Source organism: Mustela nivalis (genome assembly GCF_964662115.1).
Source record: "Mustela nivalis genome assembly, chromosome: 12".
NCBI lineage: Eukaryota > Metazoa > Chordata > Mammalia > Carnivora > Mustelidae > Mustela > Mustela nivalis.
The window spans coordinates 92,539,015-92,563,405 of NC_139031.1; the positions used below are offsets into that span (position 1 = coordinate 92,539,015).

A 24,391-nucleotide genomic window follows, 5' to 3' on the forward strand; every position below is an offset into this window, starting at 1 on the left:
GTTGTTACGTGGATCTCCACTCATCTGAACGAATACAGAAATGGCTTCCTATTCTGCCCATTTAATTACAGCACCTACTACATGCTCATAAAAATGGAATTAGATTGTTTCAAATTGGGATTAAAGAAACAGAGAAAGATATGTTTGCATAGAAAGATAGATAAAGCACATGTAGAATGTGGATAGCATATATCCCGCAGACTTCATGTTAAGCTACTATAACAAAGACCCCAAGTCACAGTGGCTCCGAGTAGACCTGTGTTCCTTTTCCCCATTGACAGGTCATGTCGGTGGGTTGTGCTGGAGTCCAAGGTCATCCAAGGACTCAGGGTCTTGCCACCATGCCACTTGGTCACCTGTAAATTTGTCCTCATCTTCATGGTTGAAATCAGCTTTCTAGTTCCCCTCATGGAAAGTGGAAAGAACCAATACCCAGGACAAGTGGCTTGTCTTATTTTGACACGACCCAGATATCATACTTCACATTGATGTCCGCCTCTAGCTGCACAGAAGGCTGGCCCAGTATAGCCTTGATCTGAACGTGCCATGTCCTAATGAGCAGACTGCTTAATGTCCATTTCCTAACAGTAAAAACAATACATGTTTCCCATAGGTGGCTTGGATGGTGCACTGAGTTCTAAGAAGGAAAGACATTCCACCATTAACCTTTTAAAGTGTCATCCCAATCATACCTTTTTGTGTTTTTCCTTCCCAGTTTTTTTTTTTTTTTTCCACATACAGGTACAATGTTCCTAACATGAATTGTCATTTTATCATTACTTTATCATTACTTTTTCCCTGTGCAATTAATTGAGTGTAGAAAACCTCACTTTAATGGCTGATTAATGCGTGGGTGCACTCGCATTTGTGTGAGTGCTGTATTATTCTATTGTAGAACTGATTTCTGGATATTTACTCTGGAAACAACTTGGTTGCATTCATATTTTCTGAGTTTCCTAAGCTGAATTCCTAGAGAAGGGATTATTGCCAAATGTGGGTTTTGGAAACTTATACCAGTTTTTCACTCCCACCAGTAGTATGGGGGGGGGCTTCTTAGGATCATAGAGAAGATGTTTTTAGCTTTTTTGAGATTTTTTTTTTATCTGAGAAATCATTGTTTTTATTTGCCCTGGAGATGGGGGGAAATGTGTTTTCCTGTTTAACGTACAAAAGTATACATGGCAAATGCCTTCCGGCTGGAAAATGATGTTAAGATCCCACATCTGGTAGCTGAGTTTCTGATTTGTGGGTATGTGTATTACCAGCGAGCAGTTCTTTGAAAAGGCTATAGGTTTGCCCTTTACCCTGGATTGCATTTTCACTTTTCTGTTTTTACCCTAACATGTATCGATTCTTTATACTGAATGTATCAACCCTTACGTATTGCATTCGTTGTCATTATTTTTAATGTTAGTTTTCTGTGTTGACACATTTATTAGAAGTTTGTAGTTTTGCATTGTCAACTGCCAAACATTTCTTTCAGAGTTTCTTTTGTTGTTGTTATGCTTAGATGCGGTGTTCTATCCTCTGATGTTTAAGGTGTGAAGGTCTCCTTCTGCACTGTCTCTACTGGTTCCAGGGACCTGCCTTCTAATTCTTTAGTGTATTGCTTTTTTAAATTATTTGAACTTTATCACTACTCAGCAGGAAGTCTGCTTCCTCTCTTCCTCTGCCTCCCCCCTGGTCATATTCTCTCTCTCTCTCAACTAAATAAATAAAAATCTTAAAAAAATAAATTATTTGAGCCTTAAAGCAAATATTAATAGTTTCTGGGGCTTATTTCTCTTCCTACTGACAGTTTTTCTGCCTCTCACTAAATAACTTTGAAGATAGGCTTTGTAACTGACTGGCATTATACTATATCCTTGTTATAACTTGTTATTTTCTATATAATTATAATAATACTTTTACAAGTTGCAAGCCTTTATTACATATTTTATATGAAGATATTATACAACATTACAAACTAAATTATAGTTGCAAATTAAAATGTTATTTGTTGTATTTTATATTATGTATGATAATAAAATAGAATTCATATTTGTATTTTATATAAAATTCACTTATTACATTTTATATTTGTATGTACATATTTCATAAAATAATTTTCTTAACAGTAATTTTCATATTATGATAATTTCCTTTTTCTGAAATATATTCTCTGTTTTCCTTTTCTTGACATGTCTTTTTATTGATTTAGGATTTCATTTAGGTTCCTAGTAGATCTTATTGCTTTTATTTCTCATAACACGTCCACATTTTCCGTGAAGGTCACTCATCTCTCGTTCATGTTTTTGTACTGTCGCTAAAAGGTTCTGTCCTTGTAGCTGTTGCTCCTCAGATATTGAAATGCTGCTAAGTCTTTGGACACGTGTGTCATGGGCTGTCTAAATAAAAGATCCACTTAAAAAATGTTTTGGGGGGTTCTGTAAGATTTGCATAGAGAAAGTTGTTGAATTTACCACAGTAGGGTTTTTTTTTTAATATTTTGTTTTTTTATGTGATAGAGAATGCCAGACACAGAGCATGAGCAGCGGGAGGGATTATGGGAGGGGCAGAGGGAGAAACAGACTCCCCACTGAGCAGAGAGCTCGATGCAGGGGGCTCAGTCTCAGGGCCCTGAGATCATGACCTGAGCCGAAAGCAGATGCTTCACCGACTGAGCCCCCCAGCTGCCCCAACAATAATAGTGTCTTTATCTACGTGTTGGTTTGACTGTGTGGTCCAAGCCTGGCGTCTCTAGGACAGGGCTTACTCATGGGCTTCTTGTCTTTCCCCGCAGCATGGAGGAGTGTGAGGCTCTTTGCACGAGACTTGCCATAATGGTCAAGGGCAGCTTCAGGTGCCTCGGCTCCCCCCAGCACATTAAGGACAGGTATGTTGCATGAACGCTGTGTGTTGTTTGTATACATGTTTGCTGTGCATGTGCTGCACGTGTATTTCTCGTCCCATTGAACTGTTTGCCCTAAGTCAGCAGCGTGATGCACCTGTCGCCGATGATGCTCTGGAGCCGGCACGATCCAACCCCCTCGCCGCCTGGGAAGGGAGACAAGGGCTGAGGAGGTGAGGGTGGGCGGGACACACACCGACCCAGCCATTCCCCGCCACGTTCATGGCTTCCTCCGGGAGGACAGGCACTCTTTTTGTGACAGTCAAGATGGAGAGAGGAGAAAAACATCCTTGCTGATACAGAATACCTTCCACACCGTTGTCCAACCCTGTAGGCCTCGTCCAGGGTAGATCGGGGGCCTGTGTTATCTGCCGCTGCCGTGCCGTGGAACAGGTCTCCTCTGAGTCAGGAGGGAACACGGGGCTGTTGTGGTTGATTTTCATTTGGACTCGTAAGGACTGAAGATTTTTCCTGTGTGCCCCTTAGATTTCTTCCTTGCTGATTGTCTTTTCATGTCTTTTCTGTTGACTTTTTGGGATCGTCATGATTTTTCTGTCAATCTCTACAAGCATGTTTCTGTACCAGTATTAAAGTCTTCGAAACTTCGGGTCACCTAAACTATTTTCACAGTTTCTGGTTTCCTTTTAACTTGCTGTTTAACTCTTGTTTCTGATACAGAATAATTTATTAATATACGTTGATGAATTTTTTTCATTTAACCAGTGTTTTTGAAGTCGGAATTTGCAGGCAGAGGTTTGTTAAACATATCTATATATAAGTTGAAATGTGTTTATTTCACAGAGCAAATATCACGGGATGCTTGTTGTCCTGTCCCGGGGAGCGAGTATCCACTTTCCAGTGGCTCGGAGCTGGGTGCTGCCTGGACAGCCGACCCTGCTCCTGCTTCCATGTGGGGTCGGTCACTTATCAGATCAACCTGCTGGAAACTGTTCTCAATATGTACTCCGCTCACCTTTAATAAGTGTCATCAAAAGAAAAATAATATTTCATACTCCCTAACCTTTATGAATGCTTACATAAAGTTTTATAGCCCATGCCTGATTGTTAGCTGATTTATGTCTTAGCTTAGCTACCTTCCTCTCTCCAGCTTTTTGCAAGTTGGCTGGAGGAGGCAGCCCGGGGAAGCATAGGGGAACCAACCTCCTCCAGCGGGGTGGTTTGTGTCTCACCTGCTCCTGGTTTTAGTTCTGATAATGCGTCCTGTGGCTGAAGGTGGACTGTTAGTAATGTGTGAGCCCTACAGTGACCAAGCAGGAACTGGCTCGTGGGGGATTTGCCCTAACTCATTGCAAAACGTAATTTGTGAAACTAGTATTTTCCTGCAGCAAATAAACTGATGACATCTGTTTTTGTAATATGAGATGGAAGATGAAGGGTTAATCCTGATGTGGACCCAGGAGTCCCCAGCATCTGTGCCTGCTGAGGTCCCTGTGGCTGAGGGGCTTCCTGCATGGGGAGTGTGGGCTCCTTCCCCACTCCTCTGCGCTCATAGCCCACGGGCACGTCACCCTCCTCGGTGGGCTTTAAGCAGATGTGACACGCCCACATTGGCTTCCAGCCCTGCTGTCCCCCACATGGGTGTCCTGCTGTCTGATGGCATCTCCATGTGCTGTGACCCAGAGTGGTGGTTACCCTAGAATTTCGGTCTATGCTTATGTTGTGCTGAGCCCCAGGGCTGTGTGCGAGGGGCCATTGGGCACCTGCAGGGGGGCCCTGTCTACTGCCCCTGTAGGCATCACACAGCCTGTCTGTCCAGCGTCCCCGGCTGGGGACGGGTCACCGTGAGGCCAGGCGAGTGTGCAACATGTAGAGGAGGACCTAGCTCAGGCCACGTGCGATATGCAGAGAGGCTGATGCTTTAGAGGCGCTGGGGGGTGGGGGTGTGTGGGAGGTGGGAGGAGCTTCTGTGGCAGTTGCCCTGGAGAAGCCTGAAAGTCCCAGCTCAGCCCCGGCAAGTCTGAGTCTCAGAGCAGCCGCAAAGCTGGCCCCCACTATGGACAGGAGGGGTCAAGATCAACCTGGGACTCACGTGAAGAGGGAGGAGACAGTGAGGATGGAGCAGGGGTGAGGGAGGCGTGCTGACACAGCGTTTGGAAGAGACCCTCCTGAGCTCAGATGAGGGGTTTCCCTGTGGAGATGCAGGGGTGGGTGCGCTGGGCCTCTCTTTGGCTCTGAGGCATCTGCCTCATGGGGTAGCTGATGCCAGGAGCTGTAGGAGCTGGGTGGAGAGGACTCACAGAGCCAAGTGGAGGGTAGGGCAGGGCAGGGAAGAGGCTCTCTGGGCTGGAGACACCCGCCCCAGCCTCCCACATGCACTCCTTCCTGCTGCGCCCCTGGCCCTGACCATCCTCACCCTGCTGCCCTGCCCCCACCTGGAGGCTTCCTTCTTCCACGCTCCCCTCCCCTGGCTTCCCGGTGCTCAGCATTTTCGTCCCTCTGCGCTCCCATCCCCAGCCATGAGCAGCTTCTCTTCGGCGGCATCTAAGTGTGTTCTCCCTGCCCTGGGGTCGGTCTGTGCACAGCTCCATTTCCTCAAACCTGCTTCATTCCAGCTGGACACTGCGCCCTGGGATAGCACAACCACGGTCTCCCATCGTCCAGCATCGTTGGGACCTCCTCACTCTTTCAGAGATGCCCTCTGAGAGCACTGAGAGCCGGTGCTGGAGGCCTTGTCCGGGGAAATGCAGGAGAGCCACCCTGCAGAGGACAGTCACAGTCCTGAGATGTCTAGGCTTTCACTCCCTGGAGGAGGAACATTGCCAGGCTCTAATTCACTCCTTTACTGACTTGGTGTCCCAAGTTCTGGACCTTGTTAGAACTTCTTAGAGCATCTTGTGCATTATTTCTGCAGCAGTACACACTGTATCTAACTGTACAATTCCAACATACCACTAAAATGCTGTTTGCTCATAAGAACCAAGTCCAAGGTTAGCGACCGTGGTCATCCTCTGGTATTTCCATGAAGAAGCCAATCACAGACTTCTAGTTGGACAACCTATGGGGTTCTCCTGACTCTGGCCTGGGTTTTCCTGTTCCCTGTAGCTTCTCCCGAGCCAGCCACCTCCTATCTCACTTCGAGGCCAGGTGGGAAGTTTATCTGACATTGGGAGCTGCTTGGCCCGAAGGACAGGTGGGGTCCAGAGAACAGGAGGTCAGGACCCAGGCCTCTCTGGGTAAAGTGGCCTTCTCCCCAACCCCATCACACACCCTGACCTCGTCCCTATGCCTCCCTGCCTCCCTCCCACCACTGTGACCTCCGGCCTCTTAGACTTGAGAAGTTGTGTCCCTACCCCGTGTCAGCCGCGTGCCTCTTGCTGGCCATGAGGTCCTCAAAGACGGCTCAGATGCTGCCTCAGCCTCCCTCCTTCCCCAGCGCCTTCACCACACCCACCCTGGATGTCTTCACTCTTCCTGGAGGGCCTCCCCCGCCCCCCAGTTAACATCCCCCCCACACCAGTTTGTCCTCAGTGGCCACAGAGCCTGGACGAGACCTCTGGCTTTCCTCTGCCCTGTTCCAGTGCTCTGGACGGTCTCCTTTCAGGCTCAGGAAACCGGGCCACATGCCCTTCTCCCCTTTTGGCCTCTTCCCTTTGCTCTCTGGCCACGGACAGTCATCATTTCTGACATTAGCATCCATGAGCTGCAGTGCTGGAGCAGCTCTCCATGAGGTCTGGCCCCTTCTCGGGGACCACCTTTGTTTTCTGTTCTCCGGTGTCCGGGCCATCCCACTCTCCTACTGTCCCAGTTCTCTCCTTCCGTCTGGTGGCTGTTCAGTACATGTGATCCCTTCCATACCGGCCAGAGCTCTGGGCACAGCTCTTCTGGCGTCCGGGGGTGATGTCAGGAGCCATGGCAGCTGCGGGCCTTAATCTGCGCCTGTTCTCGGTGCTCTGTGCACGAACTCGTTGGCTCCTCCTCGCACCCCTGTGAGCTGGCTCTCGGTATTACCTGCCTCTGCAAGTACAGAACATGAGTCAGAGAAACGTGGAGCCTGTTCCTGGCTGGTGGGCGGAGGTGCTGGGATTGGAACTTGGGCTTCTGATTGCGCTTTGTTCTGTGGTGTATGTTCTCAGAACAACCCCCACTAAGTAACCACAGAGAGGGGCTGTGGTGGGGCTGGGGCTCCGATCTCTCCTGCAACCCAACTCTGGGCGGTGTTCCCACGCCCCCATTCTGGCCAAGGCCCTGATGCCCATTCATTTAACAAGTGCTCTCTAATATCCTGAGATGGTAGAAGCCGCTTGTCCGTCCACCCCTCAGGGTGGGCTCACTAACTGCCATTCACCCTTCTCTGCCTTTGTTTCTATTTCTGAGAAGGATATTTGCCTCTTTATCAACTGTTTGTCTTCTTCCTGTGTGACCATCCCACGATCTCCTTTCCTTTTGAGACCTTCGTCTGGGGGATTTTCTCTTCTCTCCTATCTTTGATCTTCTGTTTCAGTTATGAACTATGTCCATCTCTTAGTAACAGAACATCAGACACGCTGATGTAAGTATATCCATTGACTGAGGCATGTTCACTTTTACATGCAATAAAAGTCCAGAAGTACCTGGTTTTGGCACTGGTTCAGTGGCTTAAGTCTTTACAGTCTTCTTGGTCCCAGAATGGCTGCTGAAGCTCTGCCCATCACATCCTTGTTCTAGGCAACAAACAAGAGGGAGCGGGAAAGGCAAGCTGTCTGTAAGCCCTACCCACCCACTTGTGCTTTTGTTTTGTCAGTTGCCCTGGTTACTAGGAAGCCCAAGAAATGTAGAATTTAGCTGGGCATTTTCCCACTTAAGTAAAGTTTCTGCTGAGGGATAAGACAAGGGATAAGATGTTGGGGGGCTGTCTACAGTCTATCATGATTGGATTCTTTCCTCAGATGGGCATAGCTCATTAGGTTGAAAAGTGTATGCTCTTATGAGAGCCATTACTGTGTGTGTGCACGCATGGATGGACGTGTGTGTGTGTGTGTGTGTGTGTGTGTGTGTGTACAAAGAGGAGCTGGAATGCAGGGGAGGCCTCCTGATGGCCAGGAATGGCTCTGGAGATGCCCCATGCTCTGGGGCACTGACACTTCGGTCCCCAGGAACTGGGGACGCATCCCCAGATTCTCTCCAGGGCTACCCGGAGGGCGTCCTGAGACCCAGCGGGCTGTGAGCATGTTCACGACCCACCTGGAGGGAACCAGCCACATCGGCCTATGGCACCTGTTTGCTTTCCCCTACCCTGGGACTGACTAAAGCAGAAAATTAGGTCTGAGTGTAAAAGAAGTCCTCCCTAGTGTGGGGGAAATCAATCATGCTTCTGAAGCCTTGAGGTTGGAAGTTTGCCAGGCCGATTTCTTAGTGGGGAAGGAGGATGAGGCTATTGATGTATTCAAAACAAAACAAAACCAAAGCTTTAGAAATAAAATCCTCAAGATTATGGGAACTTTTCTTTGTATTTTTTGAGACTTTATTTGAGAGGGGCAGTGAGCAAAAGAGAGAGCATGAGTGGGGTGAGGGGTAGAGGGAGAAGCAGACTCCCCACTGAGCAGGGAGCCCGATGTGGGGCTTGAGCCCAGGACCCTCTTGATCGTGACCTGAGCTAAAGGCAGAGGCTTAACCAACTGAACCACTCAGTCACCCTGAGATCTTTTATTTTCTTGAGTCATCCAAGTTGAAAACTTCAGGAATCAAAAGTAATAAGGGAATCAATTTTGAAGGAGGCTGCCATCAATAAGGTATATAGCCGTTTTACTCAGAATGTAGAGGGTACTCCGGAAATTTTGTTTGTAGGTTTTTCTCTAAGAAATGGAAGAAGGCATTGTGATGGTGGAGGTCTGGAGCTACTGCCATCTGGCTGGCTGAAAATTAACACGTCACCTTCAATGACACCGTATGCTCAGTGTGGCAACTTTGACTTAATGCTTCTAGAAAACATTGCTACGACTATCAAAGCTTAGATTAAGATGACACCACCCAATAATAAACTGGTTTAAAAATTTAAAAATGAAACAGATAATTGAATACGCTTATGTCACTGTCATAAATGGGGAGGGAAGTTTGCACACACTCCCGTGTGATGATTTCTGCCATGGCATGCAGCTGTGGGATGACGGGCCGCTGAATTCTATCCTGCATTTTGCTTTGTGTTCAGGCATCATTGAATTCAGCTGCTTCTGCCCACCCCTGAATTAACTGCCTTTACCATACAGGGCTCTTTTCAGAGAAAGGCGCTTGCTGGCTTTTACTCCCTCGGCATGTGTCCTCACGATGATGCACAGCATTGTCTTTCCATTTGCTTTCATAGCATCACGTCGCAAGAATACAATCCACATTGCTCTGATGTGGTTCCCCAGGAAGGGTTTCTGGCCACCTGACATTCTCGTGCTGGACATCTCAGCTGGATGCCTCTGGTCTTGGAAATTCGGGTCATGACCAATGTCATCCAGAGTGGTCACTTCACCAAAGGGGACACTCCACTTTCCCTTTCTAATACAATCTGATAAGAACACTCAGGTAGAGAAGGTGGGAAGTAGAAGTGTTTGAGACATTGTTTCACGGGTTCAGGTTCAGGTTTACATTGTGATTCTGCTCGTGGGTACACATGGGGTGAATGCTGGTCTTAGGAGAGACAACAATGGCATGGTCTCTTCCCCACCAGATGTCAAGACCCTCGTGCTCCAGAAAAACCTGGTAATGTTAGATGACTTCATTCAACTGTGCCGCCAATATCTTTTTCCCCAGGCTTAGGACAATTTCCATAGTGGGCTGCATGGACCTTTATGTGTGTGGGTCACTGGCCCTGACCGAGTGCACCAAGAGAGAGACCATGCCCATTTGTAGAAGTGTAAGTCACCCCAGATATTAGCTGGGCATTTGGCCATGCATTTCCCAGCTGTGAGGACCTGCTGCAGAGGGGCCGAAGAGATAAAACAGGAGAGGGGCCTGCAGCTTCATAGGGCCTGCAGCTATGGATTCATAGGGAGGGACATCGCTTTCTGTGCCCCTTCCTCCCTCCCTTCTTGATTACAGATGTGATGGTTAGAGATGAAGCAGCCATCTTGGAGCATGAGGCAGCCTCCATGATGGAATCCAGTGAGCAGAGGAGTAGGGACAGAAGGAGCCAGATGAGTGACTTACCCTTTCTGAGCTGTCTGACATCAGACTTTCAGCCTGCTAATGTCCCTCCTCCTCAGAGTTTTCTGTCACTCATACACGAATCTGAACAGATGGATACACCTTGGCACATATTGCAGTGTTAATTTGTTTACCGGATTGTTTTCAGCCTCTTCCCAGTGGAATGGAAGCTCTCTTGGGAGGAGGCCTTTCTGTTTGTTTATTTCTGGGTGCCTGATATTTGGGACAGTGCCTGGTCTGTGATACACGCTCAACGTGTTTGTTGAACAAAGAGTAAGGGAACGAGTGAATGAAGGTCGAGTTTCTGCACATGGCGGTCTGTCCCGTCAGGTGGGCACAGCTGGACGTGAAAAAGGAATCTGACTATGACAGCCCTTGGGTTCTGTCTAACTGAACAAACAACCAGTACTAACAATAATAATCAACACTTTTGGTTGACTTTCATTCAGTTCCCACTTAACTCCAGACAGGGTGAAGCCTGCTTTTTCTAAAAACACTCTGCATCACCCACACTTGGTTTGCTGCCTTAGAGACTGGGCTCTGTCTGTACTCAGCGTCTCTCTACTAGCAGGAACCTCCAGGTGTGTGATTTGGGCCTAATTGCAGCCATGGCCCTGGTAATAGTCCCTGTCACCTTCTCTGCTGGATGGCTACATTCAGCACCAATGCCCGCTGGTCTGCTGACAATTAATGTGCAACCCAGAAAGCAAAAACGTGCCTTTCTAATGCTCCACCATAAACAACGGGATCATGAATTCTGATCGCAAATGCAGCCTGGGCTTGAGAAGACAGCCTCACCAGGGGATGGACTCCTGTTAGGTCGGAATCATATTTGGAATATTTCTCCAAAGAAGGTATCCGGGTGGCCGACAGACACATGAGAAAATGATCCACATCATCATCATCAGGAAAATGCAACTCAAATGCACAATGAGATACCACCTCACACCTGTCAGAAGGGCTGAAATCAACAGCACAGGAAACAGCAGGTGTTGGCGAGGAGGAGAAAGGGGACCTTCGTGCACCACTGGTGGGAATGCAAGCTGGGGTGGCCACTCTGGAAAATAGTATGGAGGTTCCTCAACAAGTTATGATCCGGCAGTCTCACTGCTGGGTATCTCCCCAAAGGAAATAAAATCACTACTTGAACATACCTGCACCATGTTCACTGCAGCACTGTTTATAGCAGCCGAGGCATGGAAGCAGCCCAGCTGTCCACTGGTGTATGAGTGGATGATGAAGATGTGGTTTGCATGCACACACTCATGCACGCACACACACACACACACACACACACACACACACAAAACCACACTAGAATATTACTCAGCCATAAAAAGAACAAAATCTTTCATTTGTGACAACAGAGATGGACCACAAGAGCATTATGCTGAGTGAAATAAGTCAGACAGGAGTGGTGCCTACTTGGCTCAGTCGGTTCAGCATCTGCCCTTGGTTCAGGTCATGATCTCAGGGTCCTGGGGTAAAGGACTTGGTGGGTTCTCCACTTGGTGGTGAATCTGCTTCTCCTTCTCCCTCTGTGATCTCTCTTGCTTTTGCTCTTTCTAAATAAATAAATAAAACATTTTTTCTTTTTTTTAAGAATTAAGTCACACAGAGAAAGATAAAAACTATATGATATCACTAATATGTGGAATCTTAAAGGAAGAAAGGGAGGAAAGAAGGGAAGAAAATTCCTTTTCTTATTTTATTTTCTGTGGATACAGAAAATAAACTGGTGTTGCCAGAGGTGGGCCAGGATTTGGGAAATTTATTTACCGGTTCGTATGATACATCTTTTTCTGTTCTTTTACTTCCAGTCTCTCTGCATCTAAGAATTCGAAGTGTATCTCCCATATGTCATATGTGGCATATTTTGGGGTCTTTTCTGGTCTCACGATCTCTGCTTTTTATTTGGATCATTTAATCCATTCACATTTAATATTATTATTGGTTATGGATTATAGATAGAATTGGATTACTGTCATTAGCTAGGTTTGCACTTTCACCTTTGCTTTCTGTAAGTCTTATGTTGCTTTCCTTTAGCTGTTTCTCCTTTATTGCTTTTTTTTTTTTTTTTTTGCATGAAGTGAGTATTTCCTGATATTTTCTAACAGAGTCTTAATTTCTTAATGATTTTTCCCGTATAGCTATATTTTTTGTTATATCCTTAATGGATGCCCCAGGGCTTGCCAGATACATCCTGACTCGTCACAATAAACTTCATGTTTAAGATAACCTAGTTCCAGTGAGATGTGAAAATGTTCAAGATCATTTGCCTGCCTCTCGGTGTTATGTGAGAGACGTAGCATTTATCAGTGTTACCAACTAAGAATAGGTTGCTGTCATTATGACTCATTTAATTTTTATGTCTTTTAAAGGAGAGCAAGTATATATTTACAGCCTTTGTTTTATTAACTTCCTTATGTAACATTTCTGGTTCTCGTCCTTTTTTCCTGTGGATCGAAGTTACCATCTGGAGCCCTTTTCTTCCTCGGACACAGATTTGCCTTCTCTCACCTCCTTTGGGCTGTTACTGGCAAGTTTATTACATTTCTGTATGTCATAGGCTCAATAATACAGCTGTGTATCATTACTATGATTGCTTCTACACTCACCTAAGAGCGGAAAGGAGAAAAGATGTGCATTTGTACTGTCTGTTGTAATTGGATCGTTACCTTTACTCATACTGTCTGTTTTCTCATGTGGGTTTGAATTACTGTCTGGAGGTCACCTACTTACAGGCTGAAATGAGTATTTGGTATTTCTTGGATGGTGGGTCTTCCAGTTCTCTCTGTTTTTATCACAAAATATTTTCATTTTGCCTTCATTTTGAAAAACAACATTTCTGGACATAAGATTCTTGGTTGGCAATGTTTTGGGGGTGTGTGTGTGTGTGTGTGTGTGTGTGTGTGTGTTTTAGAAGTTTAGATGCTTAAATATTACTAAATGGTAACAGTTAAATGGATTCTGGTCCCCAGTATTTCTGATGAGAAGTCAACTGTTAATCTTGTTTATGGCGTCCTACACTTCTGTGAGGCTCTGCTCATTTTTCTTGTTGGGTCACATCATCTCCATCAATCTATCTTCAAGCTTACTAATTCTTCCCTTTGCAGAGTCAAACTCTTGAGCTTCTTTATTTCAGTTCTATTATTTAACCCAGAATCTCCATGTGGGCCTTTTTCATCATTTCTGCCTCTGGTCCATGGGACACTAGCATCATACCTTCTTTTGGCTTCTTTAATCATGGTTTCTTTGGATTCTTTGGATACATTTATCATTGCTACTTTGTCGTCTTTGTTAATCCAACATCTGGCTGCTTTCACAAGCAGTTCCTGTTTTACTTTCTTTCCTGGCATATGGGTCATTCTTTCCTGTTTCCGTATATGTGTCATCATTTTTTATTGGAAACTGGGAGTTTTGAGGATGTATTGCTGCAATTCTGGACTCAGGCCTCCCGCCGCTGGGGCTTGTTGTGGTTTTCTGCTTGATTCTGTGTTTAGTGACTGCTTGGATAGTTTTAGTGAACCTGTTTCTGCCGCACTACAAGGTGAATTTTCCACTCTGCTCCTCAGCGGGCAGCCTGGGGTGTGCCCACGGTCCCCCAGAGTGTGGGTGATGGCGCCTTGGGCAGAGCTCCCCACCTCACCCCTTGCCCACATGCCCACAGTCAGCTGTTAGTATCACTGATTGTGGACCGACTGTTCTATTGGTTTCGACTATGTCTTAGGACACAAATTGGTCCACAGTCTAATCCAATCAAATAAGGGCTTTTTTTTGGATCCTATTTATTTATTTTGGAGAAAGAGGGTGATCAGGGGGAGGGGCAGAGGGAGAGAGAGAGAGAGAGAGAGAATCTCAAGCAGTTTCTGTGCTGAGTGCATGACCTGAGATCACGAACTGAGCTGAAACCAAGCGTCAGATGTTTGACTGATGGAGCCACCCAGGCGTCCCCTCGTCTTTTTTAATGTATCTTCTTTGACTTCCTGTATGCCCTAATGACCATTTCCAGAGATTTTAAATGCTGCCTTTGATAGTTATTATCGTTTTTGCTAGGGAACAGGTTTGTGGAACTTTTCACACCATCCTGCCTGAAGTCTGGCCATCCGTTTTCAGAAGCATCGGCTTACATCCACTTCCTGCTGGTCTTACACCGATACCCAGAACGACTGTGACCTTACAATGGAGTGTTCACGCTAATTGTTCTGAGGCTTTCGTGAACATCTGGTCTCCTAATGCCCCTGCTTCCCTCCCGCTCGTGTACCTGTTTATAGTTTAATGTACTTGCTTATAAAAGCACATTTGAGTGTTTAAATGACAGTCCCTGAGGGGAGGTACCAGTGTTTGGATGAGGGTCTGTCTAGGAAATCCCTGCAACAGGTTGTTTACAGGGAAACCGGGGAGTTGCCTTGCATACCGACCTCCTCACGCTGCGTCATGAGAAGCCGGCCCCCGCTGGCACGCGCTTTGTTATAGACCATCTGGGTTTCGCTCTGTCATTCTAGGGATCCAGAGAAACACTAGGAAAATAGTGTTTTGATGCTTCCTCCCTGGAGTCTTCCCTGCTCATGATAGACTTAGGAAGACTTGTCTGCTTTGATGCCCTCGGGGGTTCTGTCGATTCCTGGCACATTAGGTCACCCCTGTGCCCTTTGCCCCTGGAGAGTCCTACCCAAGCACCTGCTGCCTGGTGTGGGAGCCAGGTCAGTCCTGCGGTGGCCCCTCTATTGTCCGCAGCACCCCCGGCATCGTTCTCGGAAGTATTCTCTGACCTCAGTCACTTTCCTGATGTCCGTGGAATGTGAAGCTGGGAGCGAGGTTGCCGCAGAACTTTCCGTCCACCTAGCCCACCCTGTACCGTCGACTGCTGGCTCTCCTGCCTCTCCAGGCTACTGACATGGGCCCGCCCTGGGGTCCCGCGTGGAAGTCCCAGCCATATTTTGGCACCAGGGACTTTTGCCCAGAATCTGTCCGCCTGAGAGGTCTTCTCAGCAAAGAGAGGGAGGCTGCTCCTGAGAGCCGTTCCTCTCTGCTAAGAAAGACATCATCTTTCTGATCCTTCTGTTATTGTTTTAGAGGCTGTGCTACATGGGGTAGCTGGAATCATTAGGGACTATTTGGGAATCCTCTGAAACTGAATGTGGAGAAGCATTCCCAGAGGGCCGCTCGCCCCCCCCCCCCCAAATCACAGCCCCACAGAGAAGTGCATTTGCTGGTGCGTCTGCAGTGGAACCATCCCCTCCTCGGCCGTGCTCTCTGTGGGGGGGGGCCAGCAGGGCAGGGGTCTGGCTGGGAAGGCTCCCCCTGCTAATGGTGGTGTGGTCCTCCTCCCCCACGTCTCACCTGGCACGGCCTCGGGGACCAAACCAAGAAGTCACCAGCCCGGTTGTTTCCCTGGAGCGTTTGCTTAATTCCGTTGCTGAGCTCACGGAGACAAACCGGGAGGAACATGGCTGCATCTGTCCCCACTGCCTTTCCAGGTGCCTGTGGCTGTGACACCAGCTGGGTGGTCTCTTACAGCAGCGAGAGCTCCAGTGGTGGCCACAGTACGACACTGGATGTGGCAGGACATCGGTTTAGCTGCTAGAAACCTCCCTTACCCTTCCAGTATTTATGTCACCCCAGATGGACGGACACCCGACCCACAGAAATTTCATTCTCTTTGATAATCAGCATTGGATTTTATTTCCTTTAGGACAATGTGCCACTTCGTAAGATTTTCTTCTTTCTTTCTTTCTTTCTTTCCTCTTTCTTTTTTTTTTAATTTGAGGATTTTATCAATTGGCTTGAGAGAGAGAAAGCACAAGGAAGGGGAACAGCAGAGGGAGAGGGAGAAGCAGACTCCCCGCTGAGTAAGGAGCCCGATTCAGGACTTGATCCCAGGACCCTGGGACCATGAGCTGAGCCAAAGGCAGACACTTGATTACTGAGACCCCTAGGTGCCCCAATAGGATTTTCATTTTAGGATCTTTGTTCTCTTATGGAGATTTAATGGGGCCGTGCTTGGAGCCTTGAAGAGCGGTAAGACCACATGAATTCCTTTCTGTCTATTCTCTGTTTGTTTGCAGATTGCTTTTGTGGCTTTTGGAACCACAGAAAGAAAATACTAATTGGAAACTGACCCACCCTGCTCACTGAAATAATGTTGGTGGCTGTCTTAGAGACGCTTGCTTTTCTTGCCTGTTGGAGGATTTCTGTAACTCTGTTGATCAGAATCACACACATAACTCATTTCAACAATGAAGACATTTTTCAGATCCTTCTGCTTCAAGCAGACATCGTCTTCCATTACTCAACATGGAAACCATGGTGTGGGGATTTCAGCTTGGTGGATAATGGCTCCATTTACAGTCCAACTTTCTCTTTAGAAATGATAAGGGAAATAAGGAAGAAATGCCTATTTGTCAGGATGGAGAAATGTAGACAATCTCTCATACCATTGTCAGCTTGACAAAAGGCATGGTTTAGCTACCTAGATTCTGGAGTCTTTCTGAAATGAAGGAAGGCATTCAGAGATCATGAAAACACATGGGAGACCGAATGAGAGAGTCAGTCTTACAGCTGTGACCTCACTGCACACTACCCACCCCCACCCGCTGAAAACAAAACGTTGCATGGTTCTTGATTGTCGGGTAAAATGCTATCGTGTCGGAGATGAGGCCACTTCTCTCCCTCCTGCCAATGTGGCTGTTGCTGCACGCCTCCAATGGTCCCTTTCATTATTCTAAGAAGAAAGGAAAAAGCGATAGAAATGTAAGTCCATTTTTGCTAATGGGAGAAGAGAGCAATCCTGTTGTTAGGTCATCAGATTCTAACAAGGGACTTAATGCACCGGTGATTCATCAAATGGGGGCTCTGCTGTGACATCCAGTGGGCGAGAGGGCTGCTCTGTACCCCTGCGTGCACAAGGGAAGGGCACCCTGATCCCCAGGAGCTCAGTGGGGTCTTCACCCGGCAGAATCAATTTGGAAAGTGACACTCTGGCTGTAGAGGGGAGCTTCATGGACAGAGGTGTGTCAACGCGGGCCAAGCTTCTCTTTACTGTGAGGCTGTGTCTCTGAACCACTGAGATGCTGCTTGTAAACTCAGAAGGTTGTGGAGGGTCTTTGCCAGGACCATTTGTCCCCCAGGAGAAGCTCGGGCACCAGCTGCTGAGATAACTTCGACCCGCTCTCCTTGCAACCATTCTGATCAGCGCAGGCAGGGATGAGAATGTTTTCTGGACCAAACTTGACTGGGGCTGAAGTAAGAAAGGCAGCCGTGATGAAGGGACTGGTTTTGGAGTGAGGCAGCCTGCTGTGTTGCACCTCTGCCAGAAGGAGCGGCGTGACAGTGACCAGTCTCCAGACTCTTTGCGTCTCCCAGTTCCACCTTTTATGAAGAGACAGTGCCATCTGTCATGTTCTGTGGACACAGGATACTTGGCGAGAAGGTGGAGGTCGGAAGAAGGCAGGTGCGTGGACCATGACACAGGACCCCGCCCTGTGCCGTGTTGGCACTCCGCTGACCACAGTTGGGCCATGCCGTCCTCTGTTCCTTGGCCGCTGTGTCAATTGAGCATGTCACCCAACCTCCAGGCTATCTCATTTCACTTTTGTAAAAGAGGGACCGACATAGCAGCCTCGAGGTCCTTGGGGACAGAACAGGGCATCTGTGCTCAGTGCTTCACGACGGAACCCGTGTGCCCCATGCTCGCGACTTCTGTGGACAGGATCATCTCTCGGACCCTGACGAGGAGACGCGGCCGTCTCCGGCTCAGTCGGGTGCTCTCACAGCCAGCCGCCTGCCTCCCACTCTCCTCGCTTGCTCCCTGCTCGCTGACATCTGGCTCTTAAAATGTGCGTGCATGTGTGTCTCCCACTGACACACTGCTTGTCCTTGCTTGAACACTAGTGACGCAGATGACTTTCAGTGTATGTGGACCAAACTCTATCCTGGACAGCGGCCGAATGAAGGTTACAGGCACTTCTGTGGGCAGATAACGCCATTCATTTCTCTTTCCGTGATCGCCGGCTGTGCGCATGACGGGGGCACGGTGGTGAGCCGCGTCAGTGTGGTGACCGCACGCATAGACGAAGGATCTTTGGCTGCTTTGAAAGCTTTTAGACTGGAAAGCGCACAAATCAAAGAAATCCCTGACGGAAGTTAGATCACGGCTTGAGTGTACAGGTGACAGGCAGAAAGGAGAAAGCAAAGCTGCCGTAAATTAGATTCCTGCATCATGCACGAATTCACTGACCTGCAGAGATTCTCCCAGTCATGACCTGGTTTTGTAACTCTCTGTCCAGGGGTCTCATTGACTACTCCAGAGACGTCCCGACACACAAGCCAGCCTCTCCCAGGAACGTTTTCCTGCACGTGTTCTCCTTTCCTCGAAGAGCTTCATAATTCAAGTTGTCTAGAGCAAAGCCTGACGTCGCTTAGTGCCAATGAAACTTCATTCTGAGAGAATTTAAAAAAATTAGTATGTATATGCTCATAGTAGACTTCATTAGATAGTGATTGGAATTTAGCGTGAATTTTTAAAAATGGATAAGCAAAGTATGCCGACGGGGCTGCACCCTGCGCAGCGGTGCGTGGGGACCTCCCATGCGTAGGAAGTGAGGTCGTCCGTGCACGCTGTCCCTCCCACCCTGGTGCCTCCTGTCGTGCGTGCTCTGATCCCCGCTCTCGTTGGCTCACCTGCTTTCATCTGTTTGCTGAAGAAATGTGAGCTGCTTCACGCCAGAGCAAAGGGTTCTTTCATTTGGATCGTAGCCTGCGCAGAAAACAAATTGGCCTGGGTATCTGTTCACTGCCTCGCTTAGTGCCAGACGTGGCCCCGGAGAAGTTCCAAGGAAATCATGCCGTCGCCTAGCATCCTTATCAGACAGTAGTGACTCCCGAGTCCCACGTCTGGTACGTGGAGGGAGGAGAAGCTTTCCAACCCGGCCGGCCAGCCAGGCCCAGCGCCGGCAGCACACGCTGTCAGACGTCGTGACCATCAGACCAGAAACACGCTCTGTGCTCTCCTGTGCCCCCAGGATACAGCTTCACATGGCAGACGGAACCCACGGCTCTGCAGACCCACGTGCCTGCAGCCGTCCGGACCTCAGGGCCTCCCCACCTGAGACGTGGAAACACACACCGATGTGGGAGGCCGTGGTGAAGGTGGGGTTGGATGGGCCGGGTTGGTGGGCAGCTCAGTGTGGAGGTCCTGCGGCTGAGCAGAGGAGTGGCCAAGACACACACCTCCGTCAGAGACTCCTCCACGCAGTGCAGGAGAAGCCCCAGGAGGCTTCTCTGCCTGTTTCCATCCATATTTTGTCAACCTCATCAACAACCTCTCGGCCACGAATGGATTTGAGACCATCAGCCCTGAATGACGGGAGAGGTTGGGGCCACACTCATATCTGGAGGAAATTTGAAATCAGGGGAGGAGCAGAAAATCAGAACCCAGACTGGGATCTCGGGGTGCTTTGAGTCAGTGAGCAAAGTCACGTTATCTTGGGCCTCCTCCTGCACCAGATGGATTCCCGTGTCCATGTGCGGAATGCTGAAGTAAATGAGGGTGCTTGTAAAGGTCTGGGAATGGGATCCGTTCTTTTCATTCACTGGATCATTTGACTCATAGTTATTAGCTCTAGGTACCTGGGGTAGATGTGTTAATGAGCAAAACTGACACAAACTTCTGTCATCATGATGTGTTTATGTCTTTGTTTTTATTCTCACGGGTCTTTATTGAGATGCTATTATGTGCTCTGCACCAAGCTAGGCACCTGGGACAGGCAGTAGAATAACAGTTTTTGGAAGCCCCTTAAGTTCTTGCAGGTGGCCCTGAGATTGCTCTGCGGTGTGACTGTCACCTCACATGTGGTCATTTGCCCACAGCTCCACAATGGGGGGGGACCGCACCCCTCAGACCAGCTTCCCCCATTGTCCCTGCACCTGCTGGGTCTGGGTCCAGGCGGGAGATCCGCTTTATATGCTGCTCATTCCTTCTGCACCCTCGTCCCCTCTCCGCTGCCACACGTAATCCTCAGGGACCTGGGAGCCGCTGTGCTTCTCAGGGTCGGTCCCGGCCCGGGTCCCGCTTCTTGAACTCAGCGCGTTGCTTTTGGTTTGCATTCAGCTTCCGTCTTTTACTGACAGAGATTGAAGCCAGGATCTGCTGATTTTGTGTTTTAAAGATAAATCCGTGTCTGTGTCCGTGGGTTACAGAAAACTGCGTAACTGAGTTCTGACGTCTGAGTATTGCATTGTTGAAAGTCCAGACTCTCCCATCGATTTGGAATACTTGCTTTCCTTTACCGTATCCCTACGGGACATGGACTCAGAATTTCCCCTCTTAGGTCCGAACAGCTGTGACTGTGTTTCAATTTCATCTGACTTCCAGGTTTGGTGATGGGTATTCAGTGAAGATTTGGCTCGGTCAGGAAACAAATCAGCACAACGTGATTTCGGACTGCTTGAAGCTCCATTTTCCAGGGATCCAGTTTAAGGTAGCACTAAAATTCTGCATTCCTCCTTTGTTTTCAGCCTGAGAAATCAGATGAGTGTGTTTGTCCTTTTCCCTGTTTTAATTCTGCGTGGTTAAGAGATAGTGCCTGCTGTGTGGCCTGTTTGCAAAGCACAGGCCACACGTCCCCGCACACAATAGCATGGCCAGTGGATATCGCTTGGCTGCTGTGAGTCCGGACACCATGCCTGTCTGACTGCTTTGTTGGGAGTCCCTGAGTGGACCGTGATTACATACCCCCACGACCTGTGGGCACAGCCCTCTTGCATGGCTTGTTTTGTTCAGGAAGGAAGATTGCAGAAGGTAATGCCTTCCAGGTGTTGGCTCTTGGGTTTCTAGACTTGCTGATTTCAGCTTTACTTTAACAACGAATGCCCTGCGCTTGGGACCCTAATCCTCTACTAGATGCAAAGTGTGATGCCTGGACTAGCAGCATCTTCTTCCCCGGGGAGCTGCTTCAACCTACAAGATCTCAGGCCCCAACCTCCTGAATCCAAACCTGCCTTTAAGAAGGGGACCAGGGGACACCTAGGCACGTTAACATTTTAGAAGCACCGCCCGTCCACAGGATCTTGGATAACTATGCGATTCCAGTGGGTCATACATAGGGTGTATCACCTATCACCTATCACCTGTGAATTCCAACGAGAATCACGGAGTAAACCCCCCCCCCCCCTTGGTAAGAAGCATGCTGTACGAGACCAGGCATTCATGCTCAGGGTCTCTTCCAGACTTCCAGTAACACCCCTGCTGAGAGTCCCTTGCACATGTGAAAAGAGGGTGGAAGATTTCCTCTCTTACCAAGAGCTGCTTCCTAGCTCACGGGGAGGACAGCAGGGAGCTCTGCTCAAAGCCCTAGTGAGGGTCAGGTGCGACCATGCCTCCACCGTAAATTCCTCCTTCTTTCTCAGTAGGGCGAGGCACATTCTTACCCCCAGGGAGGGCTTCCACATGCTGTGGCAGGGTGGGGATGTACGAGGGATGACAGAGCCACGCAGGCACGAGGAGGACCGCGTACCAGCTGTGCCGCCATCTCCACGTGTGCAACGGAGACCCTCAGACCCGACCCACCCTCCTGCTGCTATGGAGACATGTGGTTTGAAGAAATGATAATTTATTTATCACTTAAGTGCAGTGTGGTCCATCTTACTGATTGCTCATCATGTGATACAATTTACAATTTGTTTTTGGTTTTTAGGGGCAGCGTCTGAATTTGTTGGAATACCATGTTCCGAAACAGTGGGAATGCTTAGCAGACCTGTTCCGTGTTCTAGAGAACAACAAGACCTTGCTGCATATCAAACACTACTCCATCAACCCAACCACTTTGGAACAGGTATGGTACTGGGAATGCTTTGGCCGTCTGCATTTCGGTGTGGGCTCGAGGCCTCCCACAGCCAATTTTAAAATGAGCCAGATGACTTCTTGAGGTTGTCTTTTCCTTAAATTAATCACTGGCGTTACTGAATAAGACAGTGAGAGTGAGGAGGTCTGTTTCCTGTCTGCTGTCCACTCAAGGTATGTGGTCAGTAGGGCTCCCATCTGTCCACACTTACACTGGGCATTCACTGGGCAAGCCATGCCCCATTAACCTTCCCTTCTTCGTTTGGCTCCCCCGCCCCAATGTCTAAGGGGACTGCACCATAGCTGAGCCATTGCTCACTTTGGGAAGCAAAGTGAACTGAGTGCCAGAAGATAGAATTAAATGCCACCTTCATTCTTACGCCATATGCTCAAGGCATCCCGATTTCCAGGTGGCTTAGTGACCATCCCTACATTGAGCTGCGTCCTCAAAGGATTTTCCTGTTTATGGAGGTTTCCAAATGGGTGGTATGAATGAAAGCTTTGTGGGTTTTTTTGTTTTTTTTTTTTGAAAAGTTGGGCAGCACTTGGAGGAGATGTCCCTTTGTGCAACAGTTGAGAAGAGAAGGTCTGGTGTCCTCACAGGTTCATAATGATTTTCATCATTTCTTTCAGGTATTTATTAATTTTGCTACTGAGCTACCGAAATCTTCACCATCTAGCGCGGCTGCCCCCACTGGCTCTTACCAGCCCCCTCACCTGCCTGTCTAAGGACTTAAGGGGATGTTTCTAAGAGATTAATACCTTGTCTTTTATTCCAATTTATCACCTCGGAGGAGCTGGGAGTCAGGCTCCATGTGGTCGGACCCCTTCTCTCTTCCTTTCCTCTTTGAAGCTGTTGGTTAACTCATAACCTGCCAGCTGGAAGATTGTTTCTGTAGACTTTTGGAAAGTTCCTCCCACATGGCTAATCCCTCTGACAACTGGGGTGGGGGGGACATGACAGATCCTTCATGACATGGGTGCAAGTGAACCCAGAGTCCAACCTGAGACATTTGGAGCTGTCAAAGGCTGGCCATTCCCGAACACTCCACTGTACTTTTAAGGAAACCGAGGTGGCCAGGGCTAGTAACTTTCCTAACTGGTTTATTTAGGAAATAGTACCACATACTGTTTCCTGTTTCTGTCCTCTTTCATCATCAGATAAGAGATCAAGAGGTTTTTTGTAATACTGGATATTATATGGGAAGACATATAAAAATTGCCACTTCTTTCACACAAAAGATGTTTCTTTAAAATATTGGAATGCGGAGCTTTTTAGCAAACGCTTCAGCAAAATTAAGTCAGTTGAACTGGATACTCTATGTTGTATATAAAACTTATGCCAGATTTTCATAGATTTTAAATATAGGCAGGGATGGAAAGAAAAAGAATGTGGATGTGTTTTCTTTTTTCTTCATTTCTCAGTTTCCTTAATGCCTCCTGGTATTCTGAGGCATATTCTAGTTTCAAAACCAATGATGTATGATGACTAACATCATAATTCTAAAAAAAAGAACAGTGCTGTAAACTGTCTAGTTACTTCAAATTGTACCTGCAAAATTAGTACCATATGTAGGAAATAAACATTAACTTTAAAATGCTTTAAAATTTTCTAACAATTCTGCCATTCTCAGAATGACTTTTCTAGCATTTTTAGAGATAAAGTGCCATGCTGTGGCACTTGACATTGGCCAGAGACACTTCACATTCTGCACCTGAGAGCGAAATCTGTCAAGTCCTTTTGACCACCACTGAAAACAGTTTCTAGCTGGACATTTTTGAGCCACGAGATACTTCTCAACCTTCTCTGAATAATGCTTTTCTCAAATCACCATGGAGCGCTGCGTTAATTTCATTTTAAAACTTGACCTTATCTAGTTAAATTTTTGAGTGATAGTAGCTTGTGGCCAAAGGAGCCGCTTTGCCAGCACATTACTTTACTAACACAGGATTTCACCGAAATCTGTCTTTCCTGATATCATTCGATACTAGAGATCTTTTTAACCTGTCAGGATTCAGCCAATCACAGAGACTTTTGCTGAATGATTTGATCCACGTAAATCCCATGAATTATGCTTTCTTAAGGTTTAGGGTTTAGGATTTCTTACAGTTTAAGGTTTAGGATCCCGCCACCCCCACCCCCCCGCCCAGTTCTAACAGTCTCACTGTCAAAATGGGAGATGTACTCCTTCGTGATGATTGTTGTCGAATCCATCCATAAAAATCTGTGACCCAGGAACGTGTTTTCACTGCGGTGAATAAACGAGATGTGCTTTGATTGAACCTGATTCTTGGAATAAACTTGTGTATTTTCTGGCATCGTCAGGGATCCCGTTTAACCGAGCTAGGGAGGCCATATACCTACTCAAGATCTTTTAAAGCTTGAAAAGGTTATAATTTGATTGAGCTTCCGACTGTGATGTTCTGCTCGTAGGGATTCTTTCCCGCCCTTTGAGCCGCTGTAGTCTTCGAGGTTGTGCTTTCAGGTAAGCCTTTGAAGAATAAACAGAAAGAAAAAAGTAACTCAGTAT

General features: G+C 47.6%; 1 protein-coding gene across 2 annotated transcripts in view; it reads left to right on the forward strand.

The window, feature by feature from the left end:
- The window catches only part of ABCA13 (ATP binding cassette subfamily A member 13), a 321,989-nt gene extending 297,841 nt beyond the window's left edge, over positions 1 to 24,148 (forward strand). For both annotated transcript variants that reach the window (XM_082692779.1, XM_082692780.1), the window contains exons 59-62: positions 2,783 to 2,875; positions 20,394 to 20,499; positions 21,715 to 21,852; positions 22,494 to 24,148. In XM_082692779.1, the coding sequence (XP_082548905.1) occupies positions 2,783 to 2,875; positions 20,394 to 20,499; positions 21,715 to 21,852; positions 22,494 to 22,589 (433 nt within the window). In that variant the 3' untranslated portion in view covers positions 22,590 to 24,148. The remainder of the gene's footprint in view (positions 1 to 2,782; positions 2,876 to 20,393; positions 20,500 to 21,714; positions 21,853 to 22,493) is intronic.
- The last annotated feature ends 243 nt before the right edge of the window (positions 24,149 to 24,391 follow it).